Source organism: Monodelphis domestica, chromosome 7 (assembly GCF_027887165.1).
Source record: "Monodelphis domestica isolate mMonDom1 chromosome 7, mMonDom1.pri, whole genome shotgun sequence".
Classification (NCBI taxonomy): Eukaryota; Metazoa; Chordata; class Mammalia; order Didelphimorphia; family Didelphidae; genus Monodelphis; species Monodelphis domestica.
In genome coordinates this window covers 210024372-210051836 of record NC_077233.1, presented here as the reverse complement: position 1 = coordinate 210051836, position 27465 = coordinate 210024372, and the positions used below count along the sequence as shown (strand labels likewise).

At 43.6% G+C, this 27465-nt stretch overlaps 1 protein-coding gene across 3 annotated transcripts in view; it reads right to left on the bottom strand.

Moving 5' to 3' along the window:
* Window positions 1-449: 449 nt before the first annotated feature.
* Window positions 450-27465, bottom strand: part of LOC100012029 (potassium inwardly rectifying channel subfamily J member 12) — a 126590-nt gene continuing 99574 nt past the window's right edge. For 2 of the 3 annotated variants that reach the window (XM_056806427.1, XM_056806426.1), the window contains exon 2: window positions 450-9630. In XM_056806427.1, the coding sequence (XP_056662405.1) occupies window positions 8183-9475 (1293 nt within the window). In that variant the 5' untranslated portion in view covers window positions 9476-9630 and the 3' untranslated portion in view covers window positions 450-8182. Of the gene's footprint in view, window positions 9631-14423; window positions 14843-27465 lie in introns of those variants that run through there. The other variant, XM_016423946.2, reaches the window with a different exon arrangement.

Below are 27465 nucleotides of genomic sequence, written 5' to 3'. Positions count from 1 at the left end.
TAAAGATTTCTTTATTGTTTGATTGATTGAAGAGAAAGTCCCACGAAAAGAGAATTTCCTCTCCCAGGCAGAAATTTGTTCCTGGGAAACTTCAGCAAGGAGGATGTTTGTTAAGTCAACAATCTGAAGAGCTGGATAGCACAGAAAGTGTAATTTTGTTTTGTTTTTTAACCCTTGCCTTCTGTCTTAGGATCAACACTGTGTATTGATTCCAAGGTAAAAGAGAGTAAGAGCTAGGCAGTAGGGGTTAAGTGATTTTCCCAGGGCCACACAGCTCTGTCTGAGGCCAGATTTGAACCCAAGACCTCCCATCTCTGGGCCTGGCTCTCCATCCTCTGAGCTACCTAAGCTGCCCCTGAAAGTATAGTTTTAAAATGCAGCTGGAACCATAATTACCTGGATGGGAAGACAAGGAGGGATGATTAAAACATAGAGACTGACACAAAAGATTTTCAAGAGCTCAAAATGCATTTAATGTCATCTAGTCTTATTTCCTAGGTTTTAGATAGTTGCTATGTATTTAAAATAACATGAAAATTCTCCGATTTTATCATTTAAAATAGATTTTATATCATATAGCATCACACATATTTGAAACATATGTGCAATAAAACACACTCTAGGTGGAAAATGCCCCCCTTGCTGATTTCTCTGACCACCCCAAGGGAACAGCTTCCCTCTGAGCCCAGGACTCATATGCCCCAACATCACCTCCTCAGGGGACCTTGGACAGTGGGGGTGGGCAGGCTAGTAATTTGTGAGAAACAGAGGACCAGTGATGGGTCAGCTGACTGAAGACCGCCCCATCCTGCTGATTGCCAAACACATGAACACATACACACACTCATACATGAGCACACACTCTCAGTTCACAACTGAACCTTCTCTCTTTGAGGTGGGACTCTCTCCTTCAGCAAAGCCAAGCCAGACTAGGGGATTAGAGCTGGACGCTCTGTCCTCTGCCTGCCATGGACCTCCTGTCTCAAGGGCTGAGAGGCTAAGGAACCAGACAAGGAGATCGCATCGCCTGTCCCGCTTCGTGTCTCCGCCTGACGAGCACACACACATACACAGAGGATGGAGTATATGTGTGTGCGTATTACACATTTATATCTATATTGCTGCTCTGACCACTTCTCTCTTTTTAAATGCAATAAAGAGGGAAAAACTATTTTGGTTTTCAGCACAAGCAAAAAAGGGAACCCAAAAAAGGTAGAAGAGTTTAAAATAAATGCATTTGTTCTGCCTGATTAATGGTACAAAAAAGGCAGCTCTGAATCCATCTTCCACCCAAGAAAGGTTTGTAGGTCAAGCAGGTACCAGAGCACATGGGAACAGGAAAAGGTTAAGGGTTAGTGACTGTCCCGGCCCTCTTGTCTAAGAGCACTAGAGACTTTGAAGAAGGAAAGAGGATGGGGCCCTCTTTGCAGTTTCGGCTCCCAGGTCCCGATGTGCTCATGCTCCAAATTAGATTCCCTTTGCAGAGACAGCTGGATTGCTCAGGGGCCAGCTGGGTGGACAGGGAAGACTTCTTGCCATCCAGACGGTGGAGCAGGGTGCTAGGAGGAAGGAGCAGGGTGGCACCTTCACTAATAACTGCTATTTGTTTTCGTAACCCAGGCTATCCACATGGACCAGGCTCTGGCCCCTGAGTAGATGTCGGGTTGTCTCATTAGAAAGATGCAGACAGCATTTAGCCAGTGAGTTAGCTGACTTTCATAGGCAGCTGAGGGGTTCACTGGAGGAATTGGACATGGCAAAGTCCTGGCATGGATGGGCTGTTTCTAAAGGAGGCAGGGAAGCGGCAGTTCCATTGGAAGTGTTGACGTTAATTGGTGGTATGGAGTCTGTTATGGGCAGGTGGGATGGCAAGCCATGCTCAATGGATGTAATTAGAGAATTAAGTTGGGAAGAAGTTGTAAATTGATGGTCCTTTCTAGATCATTACCAACTACTTGACTCCAGGCCCCAAAATAGATGCAGCCACTTCCTGGAATGGCATGTTGAGTGGCATGGTGACCACACCACCACCCCTTCTGTAAACACATGGAGTGGTGGAGAAGAAAAGCTTGCCTGAGTCTTGTCTCTCTTTTTTGTTTTGTTTTGTGGGAGGAAGCCAAGAAACAAGGGAACCATGGGAAAAGCTACCATTATTGAAACCTGAAGGCCTCCACTTTCCTTTGGAGAACATAAAAAAGTAATTACACACTCTTGGGAGACCTACAAGGTATCAAAGAACTCAAAGCACAAACTCTGCAGCAAAATGTATTGAGTCTTTGGGTCTCACTCCACATCTATTGTAGGACTTTGCATGCAGAAGGTGCTTAAGAAATGCATCTTGAATTATTGAACTAGGGTCATAGAACTTAGACCATATGGGCTGGAAGGGACTTTAGAGACAATCTAATACAATCCCTCATTTTACAGAAGAGGACCCAGGCAGGGAAGTGATTTATCTCAGGCCATACTAGCTAGTGGCCATCTAGGACCAGATCTCAAATTTCCTGATTCTCAAGACCAAGGTAAGACCCAGGGAGCAAGGAAACTCCCATAATGCTAAGTTTCTGGGTTGGTTAGGCTTACTAGGAATAAGGATATCAAAGGGGCTAAGTCTGATCGTTGCTCTTCCCTCCTTATTCCTCAGAAAAAGGATAATCTTGCCATTGGTCAATGTCCAAATATTTCTAGGTAGTTCAACTCTGGTCTAGTTCTTTAAAATGGCTTTGTTGTCTCTCTAGGTCTGACTTATATGGAATAATTAGGGATAAAGGCTAGGAATGAACTGGGAATTAAGAGATGACATACTATTCCCAGATTTGCCACTAACTGTGTGATCTTAAACAAGTCCTTTCCTCTCCTTGAGCCTCATTTTCTTCCTCTGTAAAATGAGGGGTTGGACTCGATGACCTCTGCCATTCCTTCTAGTTCTCCATCTGTGAATCCCAGAACTCCCTCCAACCTTTCCTAGAAACTCTGACCTGCTCTGAAAGAAGACATGACTAGTCCTCAGGTAGTTGTCATGGAGATGGGGGTCCCATGTCTGAATTCACTAGAGCCTTGGTATCCAAGGAAGTCTGGGACCAAAGTTGTCCATCCTATTTTTTTAAAGCAGCGCTCCCCTTTGCCCAAGGCCAGGCTTTGGCCCTTTCTCTAGACCATTCTAGACTTTCAAAGGTTAGCTCTCTTCCCTTGGCTTGGCCAATGGCTCATCAACTCTAGCAGAATGCTCCTTCCAGCCAATCCTTTAATTGGATCCAGTGTTCTATTGGTTCTCTCTCTCCCCTACTGGGGCACTGTCTTACACAAGGAGATTTTAGGGAGAGTAAGCCCTTAGGGCTTATGGGTAGCCTCCTCCCGTCCCCAACATTCCTGATCCTATTTCTATGACATCACATTCCAGTTTGAGAAGTACATATAATCCAGGCCCATTGCTTCCCACACGTGGGTATGCTCCATTCTGGGCAAGAGGAGTGGATGGAAATCGAGACTGGAAGACAGGTAGCAGGTGGGCCTACTTTTCCACAGACAAATCTGCATCTATCCCAGGGGTTAAAAATACATATACATACATATATATGCACATATACATATACATCTATATTATTCTCTTTCTCTCAGTTCAGACTATGCAATCAAAACTTTAGAAAGCAATAATTTGCTTAAAGGCATTTCTTCTTTTTTCATCTCTTGACACAAATATTCACTGTGAGAAAGGAGTGGTGATGATGAGGTAAGGAGGCTGATGGCTGAAAAAACAGACCAGAATTCTCCATCCGAGTAAGTCTTCTTCAGAGCTATTGGACTGAACTGAACTGAATGGTCCTTCATCCCAGGGGAGCTACTCAGAAGGTGCCCCACTTTGGAAGCTTGCCTTTAGAGTCTGTTCTACATTCTTTGGCATTTCCTGACAGGAGGCAAATTTCCCTCTGTCCTCCTTCCTTTTCTTTCCCCTCTGATTTCTTTTATGGCTATCCAGTGCCAAGACTTGTGATTGAGGTTGGGGATTAGGCTAGGAAATCTTATTGAGGATTAAAAACACTCACACACATACCACCCAAATCGCACCATACATGGTGACTCTGAAGTCACGAGAGGCACTGTGGTACAGTGGGAAGAGCACTGGATTTGGAGTCAGAGGTCCTGGGTTTAAATCCTGGCTTGGTTATTTACTACTTGTGTGACCTTGGGCAAGTCACTTCAACTCTTTGGGCCTCAGTTTCCTCAACTGTTAAATGAGAAGGTTGACCTAGATGGGTTCCAAGATCCCTTCCAGATCGAAATGCATGATTCTATGACTAGGTTCTTCTTGGCTTATAAATTGGCTCTGATGGCAAGTCCCAAAGAGGAGCACCAACAATGGCTGGAGGAATGGCAGTGGGTGATTTCCCAGGGGACTGACTGCTTTGAAGGGGAATATAACCCAAGGACCTAGTCAAGTTTAGTCTTCCCCCACAGTGTGTAGCACAGTGCTCAGAACTAGGTAGGCTTTAATAAATATCAATTCGGTTGGATTACATCAAATTTGGATGGATAAATTCTGGGCTGTCTGTAACCTGAACACAAATTCGGTCTTATTATTCTGTAGTCAGGTCCTATAATTTAAGGAGTCACCAAGCCTCTAAGAACACTTACAGCAGCATTTTTGCACCTTAGAAAGAACCTAAAAGCAGTTAAAAATAAATAAGAGAACCCTGGCCCTCTCCACCCAGACTCCCACCCCCAACCCCCCAAGAAGTTCTCTCCCACCCCTTACTATTGCTTAAGCTCTCCCAGACTGTAAAAGGGAAGTGGGAAGTCATCTCCTGCCTTTGTGGCTGGGTCTTGAGACAGCTGGAGAGGGTGAGGGTAAGACCAGGCAGGCATCAGTTTCCTGCCTTGGAAATACTAAAGATGGGCCCAGTGTCATATGGCTCTCAGTCATGGGGAACCTCAAGGGGAAGAAGAGGTTGAGATCGACTGCAAGGAAGCAAGAAGAGACAAGAGAGAAGGGCTGAGACATGAAGAGGAAGGAGATGGAGAAAGGGCATGGATTATCTTTATATGATTGGCAAATGCTACCCTGCCCCTTCCCTCAGATCCTTTGTTCCCTTACCTCATATTAAAAAAAAAGCCCAACAAGTCAATTGCACTGAATTAACTGTGGATCAGGACTCAGGAATTCCAAGTCCTAATCTTGGCCCTGAACCTAACTTGCTGTGTGATCATTTAAATGTCTCTTGCCATCTCTGGTCCTGATTTGTCTCTTCTGTTGAATGGACTAGATAATCTCTCGGGCCCCTTCAAAAACTGACTTTCCAGGGCACCCTCCCCCTTTTTTCCAAGTCAGAGGGAAAGAAGAAGTTGAAAATGATGCCAAACTTCAGAGCCAACATTCCAGGGTGGCAGGATTTGGAATTTCTATTCAGTGACTCCCAACTACCTCAAAGAACCCCTTCCCCCTCCTGAAATCTGGTTGGTGAGACTGAGCTCTTCTGGGTCTGGATTCTGAAGCCTCCTGGGCCAGATTTGGGACAGATGGCACTTGGTCACCAGCCCTGAAACATGGTAACTCTATCTCAGGGTTCCTGTGGCCAACCAGCTGGCCCATTCTGGGAGTCAGTCAGGGAATAATAAATGGCCTTGTGTATAGGCAGAATAGGTGGCTACTGGCATAGATGCCGAGAATAACCCCCTGCCCAAATTTCTCTCCATCCACAGGGCTTCAAATTCTACTAGAAATCCATTCCTTTGGGCTTTCTTCTTGTGTTCCCCTTTTAAATGGCATACAAACACTTCCAGGGGAGGTTACATATTAAGTCTGAATTAACCAGACTTGCCCATTAGTAGGTGCTTCTGGGAAGGGTGGGCTGCCTCAGGGCAGGAGACTATAAGGAATGTTTTAGGGAAATTGTTTTTAGGGCTGGATAGGATCTCAGAGACCAGCTCATCCAACGTCCTCATTTTGCAGATGAGAAAACCAAGGTTCCCAAAGGTGAAATGATTTGCCCAAGATCACACAGATAAGTGGTAAGATCAGGATTTGAACTCAGTTCTTCTGAATCCAAATCGGGTTCTCTTTCTATTGAACCAGGTGACTTGCTACACTCTGGTAAACCCTGAGTGACACCACCTGACCTAGGTTGGTTAGGGATGCTCAGTACAGCTCTTCTCTTTCTAAGTTCCTTTTCTTTCTACTTTGTAATGGAGGATAAAGCCTCTGCCAGGACATCCAGCAGAAGGGCAGAGAATAGCCTACCTCCTCCCTGCCCTTTTGCTTTTTTTTTCTTCCCTAAAATAGCCAGCATTCTGGAGTAAAAAGAGGCTGGGACGGCAGGTCTCCAGTATCACTGTGGACATCTGGACCTGTCCCTCTCCACCAACATCCTCCAAAGTGTGGGGCAGGCAGTTACTGTGTGTGTGTGTGTGTGTGTGTGTGTGTGTGTGTGATCTGCTTGCTGGTTTCTCACTGCCATTGTCCTAGCCAAGGAGGTAGGCTCCATAAAGGGGGACAGAGGAGAAAGAATGAGATTTTTAAAAAACAAAGTACAGCGTGGAACACTTAAAAAGGGAGAATCATGGTTAGGGAAAAAGAAAATTCAGCAGGACAATTCTGTGTCTCTAAGGCACGACCCACTTCAAAGTGCCGGGACGGTGCAGATGGTTGGAGTCAGAGTGTGCTTTTTTCATTCTGCCAGTCTTCTTCCTGCTTTTCCTTCTGCTAACTGGGAAGCTTGACAGACACACCTCTGCACATGGCATGACTTTTCTGGGGTGGCAATTCATAAATCCCCAAAGTGCCAATTGTTAAAGGAAGATCAGAGGGTTTTAGAGTTAGACCAGGGCAGGGAAGATTGACCAATCTAGCCTCCTCGGGCTACAGACTGAGGAGGTTCAATGTGGTTCCCAGAGATGGAGTGATTTGCCCAGTCACACACCTGGTGAGTGTCAGAGGTCTATAGACTCCTTCTCCAGGATTCGTCCTGTTATATCACAGTCTGGGGAGACCGAAGCAGAGTAAGCAACAGCCTACTTTAGTTTAACTCAAAATGCAATGTTGATTTCTTGGGGTTCAGAGAGTTGGGGGGTTGAGTTAAGAAATCATTAAAAAAATACAAAACCCAAACCCAACGATGCAAGTCTACCATTTCCAAAGGCTCCGGGAAACAATAAACAGTGAAGGGGGATGGGTTTAACTAGGGCATGATTCCCACTGAAATGTACCTGTAAGGTACAAAGAGATCTTAGACCAAACCCCTCCCTTGACCCTGCCCACTCCCCAAACCATTCTTTTTCATTTTTATTATTCTTATTAGTATGGTTTTGCTTTTCTATTACAAAAGGAATCTAAATTTCCTTATGAGCAATGTGAGCTATGGTATAGATAATTGTGCTTGCTGTTGCTTACACCACAGATGGGAACTGGTGTCCACTTCCCTGGGATAGATGGAGGCTTCTCAGGGAAAAGAGAGACAGTTCTAGCCCCAGGAAGTCTTCTAGTGTGTCCCTGACTCCCTTCATCCCGATGCCGGGGCCTCCTTTTGGCTGTTCCATTCCATTGGAGGGGAGGGAAGTTCTCTTTTATTATTTTCTTTTTAAATTAAAAAATGTTCTTTTTTGGAATTATATTTTAATTTAATATATATGTATTTTTTTGTAAACAGTCTCACCAGCACTAAGTTGAAAAATTAAAAACCTGATGTCTCCCCCTTAAGTTAAAAACCAGTGTGCAGCATTGCACCTACCCAGCTGCCCTCCCCAGGCAAGCTCAACTGTGTCTCCTGGCCAGGCATAAGGTTAATTTTCAGTCCATTCCAACCTGATTAGGTTCCAGGCTGTGCAACATTCAGATTCTTTGTAACCTTTGACATTAAGGAGCTATTTGCTGTCCTACCAGACATCCAAGGGAAAAGCCCTGGCGGCTGAATGAGGTCCAGCCCCTGGGGGCATGACCATTCCCCTTCTGGGCCCACTGACGGAACCTTGGAGGAAGCCCCTCCAACCAGCTAGGGTTGGAAGTCTAATCCCTCCCGTGACTTCCTATCCCTCTCCCTGCCAACCCGTCCAAGGTTATTGCGATGAAACGTGAAAATACTAAGACACTACTAAAGTCTTCAACCATCCCTATGGCACTTAACATTGTTCTGCATAAACCTGGGTGGACTGTAGGGGAAAAGAGCAGAAGAAGAGACTGGACCAACAGGGGTCAGATTTCTGACTCCCTTCTGTAGGATCTCTGATCGAGGGCTATTGTGGCCTGAAGTCTATCAAACTCATGTCTGTTTTCGGGGCTCAGGTCATCCAGACCTCGACTATCATCGTCTTCTTCATCATCTTCATCCCGACTCATGAAAGCCAGTTCGTTCTCATAGCAAAAGGAGTTGGTGTTTGGGAGCAAAAACTTATTTTCTACCAAGTCCTTGGCACTGCAACGGGGGGTGGATGGGACCTCGTAGGTTTTGTGGAAGTGAGAATAGTCGATCTTATATTGGTTTTTCTCCTCGAACAGGACAGGCTCGAACCTGTGACCCCAGAGGATCTCGTTAGCCAGGTAGGAACTCCTGGCCTGTGTTGTCATGGCTGTGGCCTCCACCATCCCTTCCAAGATCACCACGATCTCAAAGTCATCAGTTTCCAAGTCCTGTCTGCTGATGCCGAACAGTGGGCTCTCCTCATCGATCTCATGGAGGATGGTAATGGGAGACACCAAAAAGATGCGGTCCAGGCCTTTGTCGAAACCTACATCAATGTCAATCTGGTCAAGGGGGATATACTCCCCTTCCTCTGTGACCCTGGGCTTGATCAGCTGGGCTCTGACGTGAGCCTCTACAATGTGACTCTTCCTCAGGTTCCCTACCCGCCACATAAGGCAAAGCTTCCCATCTCTCATGGCCACCACTGCGTTATGGCTGAAGAGCAAGGTCTGGGCCCGTTTCTTGGGTCTGGCCATCTTGGCCATGATGGCCCCAATCATGAAGGAGTCTATGATACAGCCAACAATGGACTGCACCACCACCATGAACACGGCGATGGGGCACTCCTCCGTCACACAACGGAGGCCATAGCCGATGGTTGTCTGCGTCTCAATGGAGAACAGGAAGGCGGCCATGAAGCCGTGCACCTGAAGAATGCATGGCTTGTAGTTCCTCTCATCCGGGGATCTCTCTAGGTCCCCATGCACAATAGCAATGACCCAGAAAATCACCCCAAAGAGCAACCAGGAAACCAGGAAGGCAAGAGAGAAAATCAAGAGCATGTATCTCCACCGGATATCAACACAGGTTGTGAACATGTCAGCCAGGTACCTTTGAGACTTGTCGTCCATGTTGGCAAACTCAATGTTGCACTGACCATTCTTTTTGACAAAGCGGTTGCGACATTTCCTACGTGTATGGATCTTGCCATTGCCAAAGCCATTGGCTCCTGGCATTGTGGCTAGATGCAATCCGTCTTCTTCGGAGGACACTATACTATAAGGGTTGACCCTCCCTGCGGTCATCCCTGAGGAACTGGCGTTGTGGGCCTGGGGAGTCCCCTGGATCTTTGGACTCCCCCCTGCCCCTGATGACCCACTGGGGTCTGCTCCTCTTTGGGAGAAGTCCGGAGTTTTACAGGTGTGGCCAGCGCTCAGGTCCAACGAATTGGGGAGAGTGTCTGCAACAGAAAGATAAAGACTGCAATTAAGTATTTTAGAATATAAGCCAGAGACTGAATCACCTTGTGGTGATGGTGGTGATGGAGGGGACAGAGTGAGGGGGGCCACAGTCAACTTTTCGTGGAGCTAAAGTTCATAAATGCACAGATGTAGCACATTCCCCACTATGGAATATAAACTTCTTGAGGGCAATATGCACAGTTATCCCTTCCGTATCACAGAGGTTAGGGGCATGGTGCCCTCCTTCTAGCCCCATCTGGAAAATCCACATACAATTTTTTGGCCTTCCTTTTGTACCAGAGAAGTAGTTTAAATTTTTCCTTTTTCTTTAATGGAGTGTTTACAGTACCTTATTGTAAAATTTACCTTAAATATGCATTTCTGAATTTCTAAACTTTTCCCCATGTCATCTGCTGGCTTTCATTTGTCATATGTGGCTTCTGCAAAACTCCCCCCAAATTCCTGTTTAATTTCTTATGCTGACCTGCTATATATGAAAATCACAATGGGGAAAATCTTGAAATGGAAGGGATAGTAACTGTATACACACAAACACACGTGTATGCGCATGTGTGGGTATCTTTTCCTTTTTCTTTTGACTCTCCAGTCTCTTGGTAGACACTTAATAGATATTTCTTGTAACACCAGAACCAGAAAAGACCTTGGGGGCCTCTTCATTTGACAGGTGAAAAGACTGAAACCCGGACAAGTCAAGAGACTTGCCCAACATCACCTAGAAAGGCAGTAGTAACTATTCAAGGAGCAGAGCTCCAGCAGTCCCCGACTGTTAGATCAGACTGTTTTTGGACCAGATAAACTTGAGGCATTCAATGCCCATGACACCTAGACTGGAGGAGCTGCTGAATGTATCTCTTGGATATTATCTCCTTTAATCCAACAGAAGACACAAATGTTGTTATCCCCATTTTGTACAATGTCCAGTAATCCAACTGGACTTATTAGAACATAGAAAATGGAAGTAATCAGAAGCCACATGTTCTCAATATTATAAAGCATTTTCTTCACAACCACTGCAAGGCAGGCAAAGGGCATGTGTTATTGCCCCATTTTATAGTTGACAGAACTGAGGTTTAGCAGAGTCAAATGATGTCCCCAAGATTCTAGAGCCACTTATTGGAGCTAGAACTACAGCTCGGATTGAGTAGCCACAACCAACACTTTCTCTGTTAAACCGCTCTAGGGCTAACCAAAGGCAAAGCCAGGACTATAGATCTTTCCTCTTCAAGTCTTCCATCACCCCAAACACATCTCTCTCTACCAATACACGCATTCTAAACTTTTATAAGTGCTAAAATCACCCAGACACTGCCCGCAGAAGCAGCACACAAGTACTCTTTTTCTAAAAAAGCCCTTACTTTCCATCTTAGAATCAACTGATTCCAAGGCAGAAGAGTGGTTAGAGCTGGGCAACTGAGGTTAAGCCATTTGCCCAGGATCACCCAGTTAGGAAGTGCCTGAGACCAAATCTGATCCCAGGACCTCTGGGTCTCAATCCACTGGGGGACCAAGCTACTCCCCATATTATACATGTATGCACACACATGTACAAATACATACATGTCAACATATATAGAAGAGCTTGATAGAGCTTGAATGATAGATTCTTTCGCAAGAGATTGACCCCAGATATGGTTATAGAATCCTTGATTATCAGAGGTTGAGTAATTTTAAGGCATATGGTACAGTGGATAGAGAGCTGGTCCTGAAGTCAGGAAGACCCATCTTCCTGGGTTCAAATCTGGCTTCAGACACTTACTAGCTGTGTGACCCTGGGCAAGTATTGAATTCTGTTTGCCTCAGTTTCCTCATCTATAAAATGAGCTGGAGAAGGAAATGGCAAAGCACTCTAGTAGTTTTGCCAAGAAAATCCCAAATGGAGTCATAAAGAGTTGATGACTGAAACAACAAAATAACAACAAAACAAAACAAAAATTAACAACAACAACAAAAAGAATGGAAGGAAATGTTCAATTTTGGTTAGACTTAGTAAAAAGAAAGATGGTTTTTTTTTCCCCATCCAAGTTCATTGACACTTTGAAATCTATCCATAGACTTCCTTGTCTGTGGATCCCAGGTTAAGAACCCCTGACTCTAACTCCTTGATTTAATAGAGGAGGAAACTCAGGTCTAAAGATGGGATATGGCTCCCCCAAAGTTGCACAGCAGGCTGAGCAGGCCTCCCGACTCCCAATCACTTGCCCTTTTCCTGTACCATAATTCACAAACATTGCTATTTCTTTAGGGAAGGCAGATTCTGCTTCCCAAGTTTCTTTCCTGCCCTCGTGACTGGTATTCCTTTCACGTTTCTCATCCGTGCTGGACATGTGGGGTTAGGGCTTGGCTGAGGATGCCTAGGCACAAGGGGGAGCTGAGAGCATCCAACCAGAGCTCCATGGCCCCACACCAATTGATAAGTCTCCATCACATGGATTTCACCAATCCCTGCCAGACCCTTTCTCAGCCACGTGCCCATTGACATCACTGGGCCCCGGGGCCCCAATGTCAAGGGCGAGGCAGGGGAGCAGCTCTGAAGCTCTGCTCCAGCTAGTGAAACTACCACCCACCTGCTGCCCAAGGAACCAAGGAGGGGACAAAGGGTGGAGGCAGGGGCAGGTTGGGGTTGGGAAATCTGGGGACAGTTTATTGACTCTAGTCCTAAGAGGAGGTGATAGCTGCACTCCCAGGTAGAGCAACTGGCTAGAATAGCTTTAAGGACAGATTTGCTACAGGATGCTACTGCATCCTCCTGCTTCCACCCCCAAGCCCCAAGGCTGTTTAATGAGGTTGGCTCTGCTGGAACAGAGCTATTGATCCCATGGCCTCAGCTCCGTGCCCTGGGCAGTCAGCAAAGCAAAGGACAGAAGTGGGCTCCCAGCACTCTTCCCTTCCCGTTAGGTACTTAGCTAAATCCGTGGAGCTCTTGGCAGATGGAGACCAAAATGGAGCTCACGTCTGAGCCCGAGAATCAGGACCCATCCTTTGAGTGTCATTTCTTGGCTCAGCACAGAATCTGATCGAACCTTCTTATTATTTAAAAAAATCATTTATCGATAGCTATTATTTTAACTTCAGAATCTTTCCAGAGTTATATTTCCCCAACCAAATGAGCTCTCCTTGGTAACATCCCATCCAAATCAATGGACATAGTGATCACCTGTGACAGCGTGTGCAACATTAAGCACCCCGAGTCTCCCGGCTCTCTGCCGAAATGATCAAGGCAGTTCTCTATCTCTTTCCTGGGACCAAGATGTAACTTCATGATTTTTTTAAAATAATGAGGGCAAATCATGGGCCCTCTCTGGCTTTCTGTTTTGTGGTTCATAAAATGGCAGGGCTGGACTAGATCAGATTTACCTAAACGACTAACTTGTGTATATATTTGTATGTAAAAACAAGTTAATAAAATACCTAAATAAATGTAAAATGTGCTTCTTTTGTTTGCTTTATGCATTTAAAGACATTATTCTGAGAAGGAGTCCATAAGCTTCACCAGACAGCTAAAAAAAATGGTCCAAGGACACTGAAAAGGTTAAGAATCCTTCTACTGTGTAGAAACAGGAGGTCCTGGGTTTAAATCTGGCCTCAGACACTTCCTAGCTGGGTGACCCTGGGCAAGTCACTTTATCCCAAATGCCTAGCCCTTACAGCTCAAGGGTTAAAAATGCTATTGGGGTGCAGCTGGGTAGCTCAGTGGATTGAGAGCCAAGCCTAAAGATGGGAGGTCCTGGGTTCAAATTCGACCTCAGACACTTCCTAGCTGTGTGACCCTGGACAAGTCACTTAATCCCCATTGCCTACCCCTTACTACTCTTCTGCCTTAGAATCAATACAGAATATTAGAAGGTAAGGGTTTAAAAAAGAAGAATCCTTGTACCAGACAATATTTAAAATCCCTTCCAGGGCTAACATTCTATGTTCTAAGTTCCCTTCTTGTTCTGCCATTCTGTGTCCCAAGGTCCCTAACTGAGCTGGCATTGCTTGGTCCTGTGATTCTTGCCATTTAATATTATGATGACTATCCTGGCCCCACTGCCCTTTCCAGACTTCATATGTGTCCATCTCCCCACACGCTAGTCAGAGTGGTCTTCTTGCCATTCATTGTGTACAGCACCAACTCCCAGGGAAGAGACTGGCCTAAATATTCCTCCCTGGAATACTCTTCTGTCTCATCTCTGCCTCTGGAAATCCCCATTTTCTTCAAGCCTCAGTCTAAACCCTGCCTTCCATGTGAAGTCTTCCGGTCCCGAGTGTCCTCCTTCTCAAACTACTTTGTGTTCTTTTTCTTTTAATCCTTAATTTCTGTATTAATAATAACTTTAAGACTGCTATTCGTTGGTTCCAAGGCAAAAGAGCAGTAAGGACTAAGCAGTGGGGTTAAGTGACTTGCCTAGGAGATGGGGGAGGCCAGATTTGAACCCAGGACCTCTCATTTCTAGACCTGGTTCTCTATCCACCGACCACCTAGTTGCTTCCTGCCCTTTGGTTCTTAAAAAAAAAAAAATCTGTATTTATTGTGTTCCCTTCCCTTCCTGATAAACATGTAAGCTTCCTGAAGGCAGAATCCGTTTCCTTTTTGTCTTTGTACTCCCAGTGCCTAGCATGTGGCAGATAATTAAGAAATGCTCATTAATTAATTAGTTCATTAAGCCCGGGCACACAGGGCTCATTTTTCCTTAAAGCTTTCCAGCCAAGGTGATTCCAGTGTCCACCCATAACCCATGGATAGGACAGAGCAACCTACTTACTGCAAATTCACAGTTACGGGTCTCACCATTGGGGTCAGGGCCAGAGGCACCGTCCTTTAATGCTGGAAGGCATCTGGCCCTGGGCCAGGAAGCGGACAATCCCCAGGCTGTTTTCCTGATTGGTCGACTGGAGCCAGAGCTGGAACCTACATCGGGGCCCCCACCAAGGCAGCCACTGAATGGGAGGCTCAAGCGCCGCCTCTGCCTAAAGGAGCACCACTGGGCTGCAGGTTTTGAGGGCTCAGTGGCCCTGAAGGAAGTCCACTTCGTCATCGTGAGGGCTGGGGCCAAAACAGGGCCACTACTCCTTTGTGCCAGCTCTTGGCCAGTCAGGCTGCACCAACAGCTATGAGCACTAATGAGGCGCTGGAAGGCTGGGGACCAGGATGCTCCAAGAGCTTCAGACAGCCCTGCCTGTGCAGGACAGAATTACAAACAATCAAAGACAGACAATGGAAACTGGAAAAAAATCTGCCTTCTTCTCCATCCCCTTCCCTCTATCATCCCTCTGTCTCTCATCCCCCTCCCCAACATGGCAAACCAAGCCAAAGTGTGAGGGGAGAGACATCCCAGAGGCCAATTGGGTTCACTCATATTCACCAATAGGGAGAAAGCCTGCCCTTGTCCAAGGGTCCCTTTCAGCCAACCAGCATAGTGATGATGACTCACTAAATGCAATTATTCTTCCAGGATTGTCTCTGCCTCACGTTCACCAAGATGGTGAAGGGTTACCTTATGAGGACTGGTTGAAGGAACCAGGAAGCTTTAGCATGGAGAAGAGAAGATTAGGGGGGAAGACATAGTAGTGACCTTCAAGTATTTGAAGGGATCTTATTGGTCAAATCAAAGAGTTTGGCTAACTGGTCTCTGAGGTAGCTCCTACTTCTAGCCCTCTGATCCCAAGTGGAAGAGGAGATGGACTCCATGTGACGTGATATCTCTGTGAGCAGAAATAGAGGCAATGACTACTGAGAGGAAGAATGGACTAAATGGGCAGCTAGATGGCACAGTGGATAGAACACCAGGTCTGGAGTCAGGAAGATGAGTTCAAATCCTGTCTCAGGCACTTAGAAACCATGGGATCCTGAGCGAGTCACTTCACCCTGTTTGCCTCAATTTCCTTATCTGTAAAAGGAAATGGCAAACCACTCCAGTGTCTGCCAAGAAAACCCCAAGAAGGGTAAAAAAAAAGAGACAGACACAACTGAAAAATTACAACCACCATGGTCTAAATATGCAGAATGATACACATTTTTGGACATGGCCAATATGGGAATTGTGGATTTGACTGTGCACATTTGTGATGAGGGTTCTATTTTTCTTTTTTAATTTTAAATTGGAGATTGGGGTGGGAAGGAAAGAAAACAAATGCTTATCAATTAAAAAAAATTATGAGCCCAAATCATATATTTAGCCTTTGAAGGGCCTTTGGAGTCTGCCAAGCCCAACCTGATCATTTTACACATAGGAAAGAGAGGTCCTGGAAGGTTAAGTTATCTGCCAGGGGGTCACACAGCTAGTAAATGTCTGAGGCAGGATTTGAACTCTGAAGCACCCTGACTGGAGGGCCTGCACTCTGTGCCCTCTACCACCTAGATTCTTAGCATTCCCAAACCTCTGAGCTGGAAGGGACTTTGGACACCATCTAATACAAAACTCGGATTTAGTGAAAAATTCCCTCTCTAATCCAGCAGACAAATGATCATTCTGGCTCCATCTGAAGACCTCCAATAAGGCAGAATAATACACTGTCTCTCAAGGCGGCCCATTCCACTTTTGGACAGCTTCCCAAGAACAGCCACTGCTGTTACTATTTGTTTTAAACCACAAATAGAAAAGAACTAAATGCTGTGTGTGTGTGTGTGTGTGTGTGTGTGTGTGTGAGTGTGAGTGTGAGTGTGAATGAGTGATTATAGGGCTAGAAACAACAAGGACAGACACAGCGAATGGAACGTGGGTCAGAGGCAGTAAACCACCAATCATAAAGAAAATAATGACACACCAAATATACACATACACACACAGAGGGTAAGAGCAGAGCTACACAACATCGCTATCTGCAAAACTGATTAAAAATAACAGCGACAATCACCACCACTACAGATAAAAATAACCACTTGACTGGTGGCCAGAGTACTATAGTGTATTAAGAGCAGATGAGAACGAGAAAGAAAAGCATGGAATGTGAGAAACAGGAGGGCCCTGGGAAGCTCTCCGTCATCCCCTCGTTTTACAGTTGAGGAAACTGAGGTATAGAGGGAGGGAGTGACAGTGGCAGAGCTATGACTAGAAAAATAATAAATATATTATGATTTAGCATCATCATTATCAGACATGATGGTTGGTTGAAAGGTATGGCTGCCAGAGATCCCTAGAAAGCCTATATACATATATGTGTATATAAACACAATATACATATACTATATGTGTGTATATATTGTTATTGTTGTCAGTTGTTTTCAGTTGTATCCAACTCCTACATATAGACACACACACATATATGCATATATAACACACACATTATGTGTGTTATAAAGATAACCTGCTTATCTATGGATCTATATCCATCCATCTGTCTGCTCTATCTGTATATGTCTTTTTGTGCATCTGCCTCTCTGTCTTTTATCTGTCCAACATCTACACACTCGCCCACCCACCCACCCATCTCTCTACTCATCCATCTATCTCTCTCTGTCTAGTCAGTCCGTCTGTCTATCTAATTTATTTCTATCTATCCATCCAATCTATTTCTATCCACGTCTCTCTCTCTCTCTCTCTCTCTCTCTCTCTCTCTCTCTCTCTGTGTCTCTCTCTTGCTCTCTCAGTCTCTGTCTCTCTCTCATTCTCTCAGTCTTTCTCTGTCTCTCTCACTCTCAGTCTTAGTCTCAGTCTCTCTCTCTGTCTCTGTCTCTGTCTCTCGCTCTCTCAGTCTCTGTCTCTCTCAGTCTCTGTCTCTTTCTCTGTCTCTCTGTCTCTGTCTCTGTCTCTTTCTGTCTCTGTCTCTGTCTGTCTGTCTGTCTGTCTGTCTGTGTCTGTCTGTCTGTCCATCCAATCTTTCTGTTTGCCAGCCTATCAGGCTCTGTGTTTGCTAGCTCTCTGCTATCTGCCTGTCTAAATGGACAGGGAGCTGGGCTTTCATGACTGCAAGGCATTTTCAGACAGTAAAAGCTCCCTCTGCCCTTTCCTTTGCCACTTCCAGTCTTAGCAAGGTGCCCAGAGCACTGGGAGGCAAGTGATTTCTCCCAGGGCCTCTCAGGTGTACATCTATTTGTACATATGTGTGTGCATATAGGTATGTATGTATATGAATTTACACGTAGGGCATCCGCAAAGTCCTAGGGATGTCTTAAGCCATTTGAGCTTAAAAGGCCAAAAGGCAATTAAAGCCATCAAAGAACTTTAATGATTTTAAATTGCAACAAGATTTTAGGGACACCCCATGTATAGGTATATTATACATGTACACATTCATGCATATATACACATACATGTATATGTGTACACCTATACGGCATTACACACATAATACATAAATGAAATATTTAATAAACTACTAATGCTTGCAAACAACATCAATAATAGCTTGGCTTCCACTTACATAAGCCTAAAGAGCTCTTTCTGTACATCATCTAGTTAGATCTTCATGATAATGTTCTGAGGTACATAACTATTTTTGTCTCCATTTTACAGATGAGAAAACTGAGGCTCATTCAAGTTTGTAAGCTGTCCAAGGTCACATAATTGGTAAATAACAGAGCTAGGACTTGAACCTAGGTTTCCCAGCTCCCAAGCTAGCTCTCTATCCACTCCTCCAAGCTGCCTCTTGAGACATTATCTATACATACATGTATATGTGTATGTATATATGTATATGAGCTATGTAGAAATTTTTGCTTGCTATGATATCACATATATTACCCATTCCGTTTACATATAATGTATACAATAGGTGAGGCAGCGAGGTGGTGAGGCAGATAAAGCACTGGCCTAGAGTCAAGAAGACTCATCTTCCTAGTTCAAATCCAATCTCAGACACTTATTAGCTGTGTGACCCTGGGCAAGTCATTTAACCCCACCTGCCTCAGTTTCCTCATCTGTCAAATGAGTTGGAGAAGGAAATGGCAAACCTCTCCAGTGTCTTTGCCAAGAAACCCCCAAATGGGGTCACCAAGAGTTTTCCATGACTGAAAAACAACTGAACAATAACAAAATACAAGAGGTGACATGCACGGCATAACATTCGATTCTCTAAACAATAGAGCATGTTGAAAGACACCAGTCAGACAAGCAGCATCAGAAGACACAGGTATGGCTCTGATCTAAAGCCTTAGGAAAGTCAGCATCCCCTTTGTACTTAACTTTCACCCCTTTGTTCTTGAGAGCCTTGGGTTCCATTTGGGGCTCGCGGTCCCAGCACTCAGGGCCCCCTCTCGCCTGGTCCTCTGTCTCCAGAAATGTGTGAGTCCCTGAGGCTCTTCCTTCTTGGAGCCTGGGATGGCTTTGGCTTTGAGAAGATGGAGGACCCAATGGTATTTGAACTGAGGTGTGTCTTGTCCCCCTGCAGGCGGGGACCAAAAGAAAGTGCCCCAACCAGGCTCTCCATGTGACTCCAAGGGTGGGGTGGGTGTTGTCGCACTCCACTGGAGAGGTGACACGACTCAGGAAAGATAGGAAAGTCACTAAGGAGTTCTACTGTCCAGGATGGCCAGCAATTTGCTAGGAGCCACCTGGGATGAAAGCAGGGTCAAGTGTGAGTTTGACATTGTCCAGCAATGATGCAGACTTCTTTTGGCCTCAGAGGAGAGTGATGCGGAGGTGATGTCAGTCTTTAGGCCTCTTTCATGGGGTAAAGGACCACACTCATTCCTCTGAGCCAAACCTCCCCACAATAGGAACAAACTGCTTTGGATACAAATAGTGAACACACACACACACACACACACACACACTATATATATATATATATATAAGTTAAATATCTATTTAGATATATATATATATATTTAAAAATCTTACCTTCTTAGAATCAATACTGTGTATTGGTTCCAAGGCGGAAGAGCAGTAAAAACTGGACAATGGGGGTTAAGTGACTTGCCCAGGGTCACACAGCCAGGAAGTATCTGAATCCAGATTTGAGCCCAGGACCTTCTGTCTCTAGACCTGGCTCTCTATCCACTGAGCCACTTAGCTGCTCCAGCATTTAGAATAAATGCAACCAGCATTTATTCAGTGAATGTTATGTGCCAGACATTGTCCTGGTGATGCAGTGGATAGAGAGCTAGGTTTGGAATTAGGAAGACTCATCTTCATGATTTCAAAACTGGCCTCAGATACTTCCTAGTTGTATCACTTTGGGTAAGTCACTTAACCTTTTTTGTCTGAGCAGGAGAAGGAAATGGTAAATCACTCTAGTATCTCCATCAAGAAAACCCCAAATGAGGTCATGAAGAGCTGGATACAACTCAACAACAATAATAATAAAAGCCAGGGGTAGGATTTGAAACCACTTCCTCCTCAGTCCCATCCTAGCACAATGAAGCACTGCCTCCCCAAAAGATGGGGATTAAGGGATGCCATAAAAACTGATAAATTTAGGCTCAGTAATAAAGACTCAGACCTCCTATCAGAAGCAACATGAAGAACAGCTGCCAAAGAATCAATCAGAAGATGATCCTGAGAGATCTCTTAAATACCAATAATGCAATCCATTTGGGACAGCTGGGTGGCTCAGAGGATAGAGAACCAAGCCTGGAGATGAGATCCTGGATTCAAATTTGACCCCAGAAACTTTCTATTTGTGTGAACCTGGGCTAGTTACTTAAACCCCAATTGCCTAGCCCCGTGTTGGCAAACCTATGGCACATGTGGGGGCTGCTTCCTTCTCCCTCTCCACTTGTGCCTGAGGACATTCTTCACTTCATCTGCTCCTCTGCCCAACAGCCCAATGGGAGCACTTCTTCCCTCCCCTGTGAGGTGAGGGCTCATTTGTCATGTGAAGATTGTAGTTTGGCTAATCAGTCACTGGCCTAGCCCTTACCTGTTCTGCCTTGGAACCAATACTCTGTATTAATTCTAAGATGAAAGGTAAAGGTTTAAAAAATGTACAATACAATTAACATTTATTAAACACTCGCTATGTGCCAGGCACTTCCTAATGTGATATTATAGATGAACTAAATACCTCTCTAAGCCTCAGTTTCATCATCTCTAAATGGAGGACTTTGGATTTGATGATTTCCAACATCCCTTCCAGCTCTCTGGTTTATGAACCCCACGAAGTAGGTAATCTTTGGGAAGCATACTTTTTAAGTTTGTTCCCCCGGCAGCACTAACACCGGGCACAGGGGTTTCATAATTTTCGAGAGTTTTTTGGTTGATATTTATTGAATGCCTGCTCTAATCATACTCCATAGCTGTATACAACTTTTATGTTTGCAGAGAGGTCCCCTTGCTAGAACCCTTAACTGTGTGAGGCAGGTTGTATAAGTATGATTACACCCATTTTACAGATAAGGAAACTGAAGTTAGGTAACTTTCTCATTGTGCTACATCCATGGGTGACAAAAGCCAGATTCAAGCCTAGGTTTTCTCATTTGAGATCTAGTCCTTTTTGGACCACACCACAATGATTGTCAGCTATGTACCAGGCCCCATGCTAGGTCCTGTGGGCTAATATTGCAAAGAAACAAAAGACAACGTCCTTGCCCATTTAGGGGCTTAACTCCAGTTGAGGCAATTTATATTTTGTGTGAGGCAACACATATATAAGGAGTGAGAGCTGAATGAGGCTTTAGAGATTATTCTTTTGAGGTAGAAATGAATGCCCAACAAATTCCAATAATGATTTGCTTGAGTTTTTATATAGAGTGGCAGAGGTGGACCTTGAACTCAGGTCTCTGTATTCCAGATCTAGGACTCTTTCCCCCCATGCCCAGGAGAAAAAGATGGCACATGAGAATGTGTAGCTGAATTACCAATTGAAGGGTACAGGTGAAAATCAATAAATTTTAAGAGCTCAGAGGCGTGAGGGATTCCTAAGGTCTGCAGGAGTCTGAGGAAGCTTCATGAAGAGTTGGGTCTTGACCTGGACCCTGAAGGATGAGTAGAATTTAAAGAGGGAAAAAGGAGGAGGCGGAGGAGGCATAGGAGGTGGTAGAAGCATTCTTTGTGGGAGGGAATTTTTGAGCAAAGGACAGAGGGGAAGAACACAAAGATCTTAAGTTAAGGAGTGGACCAGTTGGGCCACTCCAGGAAGATTCCAGTAGGTGAGCAGAGAAGAGATAAGGCATAAAAGGAAGGGTAGGACAAGACTGAGCCTTAATCATTTTGGTTTTCCTATAGCCTTTCTAACTTCCATTTGGGGCTTAAGTTCTCTCATATGTAAAATGATGGGGTGGGGATTGGACTAGATGTGGCCCAATAGAGTATTGAATTGGAGTAATGGATGAAGGGGCTTGACTTAGGTCCCAAAGGATGGGCACGATTTAAATGGGAGGGAGAAGAGGACATTTCTTATGGGAGGATTGAGCAAAGGTTAGAAGGCAGGGAGAGCACACAATGTCTTAGGGTAACAATGAGTGGCCCAGTTTGGCCACCCTAGAAAGGTTCAAATCTTGCTTCAGATATTTCTATGTTTGTGTTAAGTTTTATGATGGAAAGGGGATTAATACAAAGTAATATTAGGAATGATGGATTTTTAAACTCTAAAGGATAATTTTAGCATTTTGACTTAGAATCTAAATTAATTGGTCACCAGGGAAAATCCCAAATAATAAAATTCCCAAGTCAGTCTGGAAGTTTGTGGTAATTTAATTAATATAGAGGGAAGGAATTTAAGGAGAAGAGAGAGGGAGAGGAAAAAAGAGTTAATTTAAACTCAGGCTGAGTCAGGCAGGAGTTAAAGGCCTTGGCCAAAGGGGCCTCCCTGAGCCCAAGGGAAAAGGAAGTCAGTCTTATCTCACTAGGAGACCATTTCAAGGAAGCTGTCTGAGGGAGCTCCTCCAGGCTGAGTTCCAGGATGGAACTGGCACCCAGGTTGCTCACAGGAAGTGATCAGCCAGATCCAACTTTCCGGGGAAAGAGTTTAGGAGAGACAAAAAAATCTCACATATATTGACCTTTCACCCTTGTGTCTCCCCCTCTAAATTTTCACATCTACCAATCACATCAAAGGCTTTCTCCAGGACTGCCCATACTTTTAGTTCTCACCTTCTTTGATTAGCTTATATCTTTTGAACTACTTCACACTTCTTTGTTAAGTTCACCTTTTGTTAGTTACTTGACCTTTTTGTGATTAATTTAACCTTTATAGTTACTTAACACCTTTTTGTATTAAGGTCTAAAAATAGACTTAGCTTAAAGTTCTAGCTTTACTATAAGGTGAGAACTAAGTACCTTCATTGTTCAATTAGGAGATTACAACTTTATCTTCCCCTAAAGTATGTCTAAGTAGGGTGTAGTAATGTAAAGTACCACAAGACATTCCTGATTTCTGTTAAAGAGAGTGTCTTCATTGTTACAATCAGGAGATAGCTAAATCAGATCTTCTAAAGTATGGTCTGAGTAGGGTGGAGTAGTTTTAAAATTCACAAAACTTTTTAGTGTACAGATGATACAATGTTATATTTATTTATTTTTTGCTATTGAACTTTTAAAAAATTGTTACTTTTTGTATTAGAATCAATACTAAGTATCTGTTCCAAGGTAGAAGAGTGGTAAGGGCTAGGAAACAGGGGTAAAGTGACTTACCCAAGATCTCACAGCTAAGACATGTCTGAGGTCACATTTGAACCCAGAACCTCCTGTCTTTAAACCTAGCTCTCTATTCCTTGAGTCATCTAGCTGTCCCACTCTGTTGAGCTTTTAGAGGATTTATTTTTAAGGTAAAAGATTTGTTGCATGATCAACTGTTTCTATTATTCCATACTTCCTGTTTTGTTTATTATATAATTTCAGTTCATAATTTATCTTAATTATTTCATTATTCATAATATTATTCATCATTTATGCTATAATTTCAATATAATTTCATTTATGAATGGGAGGGAAATGGATTTATACATCCACTCCTCCACATATATGTCCTGTTTCATTACTCTGCAGTTGAATCTTAATAAACATTTCAGTAAGAGTTTTAAGAAAATAACTTGGTCATGTGACATGGGAAAATTACTCAATCTGTGTGTGTGTGTGTGTGTGTGTGTGTGTGTGTGTGTGTGTTTCCTCATCTATAGAACAACTCGTTTGCTCTCAGGATCCTCTGCAACTTTAAATCCATTATGATCTTATGATGGCCCTGAAATTAAACATTATGTAAATGCTAGTTGTTATTGTCACCTTCCTGCTCCAAATCTCACAAGACTATTCCCTATGGTCCTTGGTCTGCTCACCACCCCTTGGACACATGGAAACAGTTGCTAGGTCCTTCTCCCTCAGCATCCTCTTTTTGAGATGAAAGGATGGTGATTTCTTTAACCTCGTGCCTCCTCAATCCATTTCCAGCTGCTTGGGCTGAGTGCACAAGTGTCTATTTGCAAGGTTGCCTTGGGTGGTTGAGATAGCACTGGGTACAGTGAAGGTCTTATTATCAGATTGATGGAGGAGGATGTCCCAGGAGCCAGAAGTGACCTCAGTTAATTCCTGTGGTCTCCCTCTTATCAGCATCTCTTGTCCTCTGATGTGAATGAAAGACAGTGATTTGTAGGCTGTCAATCATCATTTCCACCCCAAAGACCCAGGAAACACATTTCTAACTCTCCCACCCTTTTCCAACACCATCTACAGCAGAAATATTATTTTTAACTACCTCTCTTAGCATCCCAAAACTTCAGAGCTATTGTATAAGGGATTTCAGAAGATGAAACACAGAATATCAGAGTTATAAGGGGCCTTGGGATATAAAATACAGAATGTTAGAGCTGAAAGGGGCCTCAGGGGAGAGCAATGTTAGTGCTAGAAGGGATCTTAGGCATAGCATAAAGAATGTTAGGGCTGGAATGAGCCTTAGAACATAGAACATTAGATTTTCAGGGGGCTGTAGGGCTTAGAACACTGAATATTAGAGTTGGAAAGGGCCTTCGAACATAGAACACTGAATGTTGGTGCTACAAGGAAGCTAAGGGCATAGAATGGCCAATGTTAGAGCTGGAAGGAGCCTAAAGTTATAGCAATGTTAGTGCTAGAAGGCAACTTAGAAAAATACCACTATGGGATCTGTATCTCAAAGAGATTAGAGATAAGGGAAAAGGACCTACTCATACAAAAATATGTTTAGCAGCTCCATTTGTGGTGGCAAAGAATTGGAAACTGAAATGTCCATCAATTGGAGAATAACTCAACAAAGTTTTGTATATGGTTGTAATGGAGTATTATTGCCACATAAGAAACAACAAAACAGGATGAATTAAGAAAATCCTGGAAAGACTTGAATGAACTGATGCAAAGTGAAGTGAGTAGAACCAGGAGAACTTTGTATACAGTAAAAGAAATAGTATGCATTGATCAACTGTGAAGGACTAAATGATTATGAGCAAGCAAAGGTCCAAGATATCCACAAGGGACTCATGAAAAATATTTCCACAGTCAGAGAAGGAACTGTTGGAGTCTGATTACAGATCAAAATATGCCATCTTCCACTTTATTTCCTTTATGAGTTTTTAAAATTATATGTGAGATATGTGTCTTCTTTCACAGACTGAGGAATATGGAAATATTTATGGCATGACAGAACTGTTATAACCTAGTTTATGACTATTTTACTGCCTCTTAGAGGGGAGGGGGAAGGAGGGAGAGAATCTGAATTAAAAAATATTGGATAGCAATTACCAAAAATTGTTTATATATGTAATTGAAAAAAGTTTATAAAGGGGAGCTTAGACTAAAGAATTTAGGATGTCATAAATGGAAGAGACCTTAGGACTGTAAAGATGAATTTAGAGTTGTGACTTTAAATCTAGATTTAAATGGTCACCAAATAAAATTCCCAAGTCAGTCTGGAAATTTATGGTAATTTAATTAATATAGAGGGAAGGAATTTAAGGAGAAGAGAGAGGGAGAGGAAAAAAGAGTTAATTTAAACTCAGGCTGAGCCAGGCAGGAGTTAAAGGCCTTGGCCAAAGGGGCCTCCCTGAGCCCAAGGGAAAAGGAAGTCAGTCTTATCTCACTAGGAGACCATTTCAAGGAAGCTGTCTGAGGGAGCTCCTCCAGGCTGAGTTCCAGGATGGAACTGGCACCCAGGTTGCTCACAGGAAGTGATCAGCCAGATCCAACTTTCCGGGGAAAGAGTTTAGGAGAGACAAAAAAATCTCACATATATAGACTTTTCACCCTTGTGTCTCCCCCTCTAAATTTTCACATCTACCAATCACATCAAAGGCTTTCTCCAGGACTGCCCATACTTTTAGTTCTCACTTTCTTTGATTAGCTTATATCTTTTGAGCTACTTCACACTTCTTTGTTAAGTTCACCTTTTGTTAGTTACTTGACCTTTTTGTGATTAATTTAACCTTTATAGTTACTTAACACCTTTTTGTATTAAGGTCTAAAAATAGACTTAGTTTAAAGTTCTAGCTTCACTATAAGGTGAGAACCAAGTACCTTCATTGTTCAATTAGGAGATTACAACTTTATCTTCCCCTAAAGTATGTCTAAGTAGGGTGTAGTAATGTAAAGTACCACAAGACATTCTTGATTTCTGTTAAAGAGAGTGTCTTCATTGTTACAATCAGGAGATAGCTAAATCAGATCTTCTAAAGTATGGTCTGAGTAGGGTGGAGTAGTTTTAAAATTCACAGGCCATAAGATGTTAGAGCTAAACATAACTATAGAATACAGAGCCTAGGATGTCAGAACTGCAAGGAAAATTAGAACATAAGATGTTAGAATTCAAAGGAATTTGATAAGGAAAAACCTAGAATGTCACAAATGGAAGGAGACTCATGCCAGGGGATGCTCATTCGAGACATATGGGATCTCAGAATATATAAATATGGACATTGGAGCTGGAAGGGTACTTAGAATGTAGAACCAAGAATGTCATCATTGTAAGAGGACGTAACATATTGCCTGTTGGAGCTGAGGCTGAGGATGGGGCTGAGTCTCAGTTCTGCTTCTGCTGCTCCCTGTGTGAGCATGGTCAGGTCTTTTAATCTCTCTTGCTTTGAGTTCCTTTGTCTGTAAAATGATGGTGTTGGACAGGATGCCTTGGAAGTCTACCCAGTTTCAAATCTCGATGCTGTCTTAAATGAGTGAACAGAGAATCTAGAATGCTAACTGACATTCTTACAGCTCTGGAAAGTTTATACAACACTTTTCTCACAACAGCTAATGCAAATATTATTCACATTTTACATATAAGGAAAGGGACTTTGAGAGGTTCAATGACTTGGATCCAGTCTGAACTAACTCTGAGGGAAGATATGAACCCAGATCTTTTGTCATTCTTTTTTTAAAAAACTCTTACCTTCTGTCTTAGAATCAATACTGTGTATTGGTTCTAAGGCAGAAGAGAGGTAAGGACTAGGCAATGGGGGTCAAGTGACTTGACCAGGGTCACACAGCTAGGAAGTGTCTGAGGTCATATTTGAACCTAGGACCTCCCATCTATAGGCCTGGCTCTCAATCCACTGAGTCACCCAGATGCCCCCTCTTTTGTCATTCTTAACACCTCATTGCAGGGTTTATTATGGATTATAAATCTGAAACATAGAAAGTCAGATAGGAAGAGGTACAACAGAGACTGTATGTAGACCACGACCATAGAAAGTCCATGGGTAGAGATCTTTTGGACATACAACAAAGACCATATGTAGACCACGACCATAGAAAGTCAGATGCGTAGAGATCTTTGGATATACAATATAGACTGTATGCATAATGTTGGGAAACTCCTTGGAGCTCATCTCTTCCCACCTCTCCCCTCTCACTACCACCATTTTTCTGATGAGGAAATAGAGGCTAGAGAGGGGAAGTAAGCTGGCCAATGTCACATAGTGAGACAGGGGCAAAGCTGGGACTCTGGGTTTCCTGGATCATTTTTTCCTGAGGTATCCCATCTACCCCCTGGGAAGT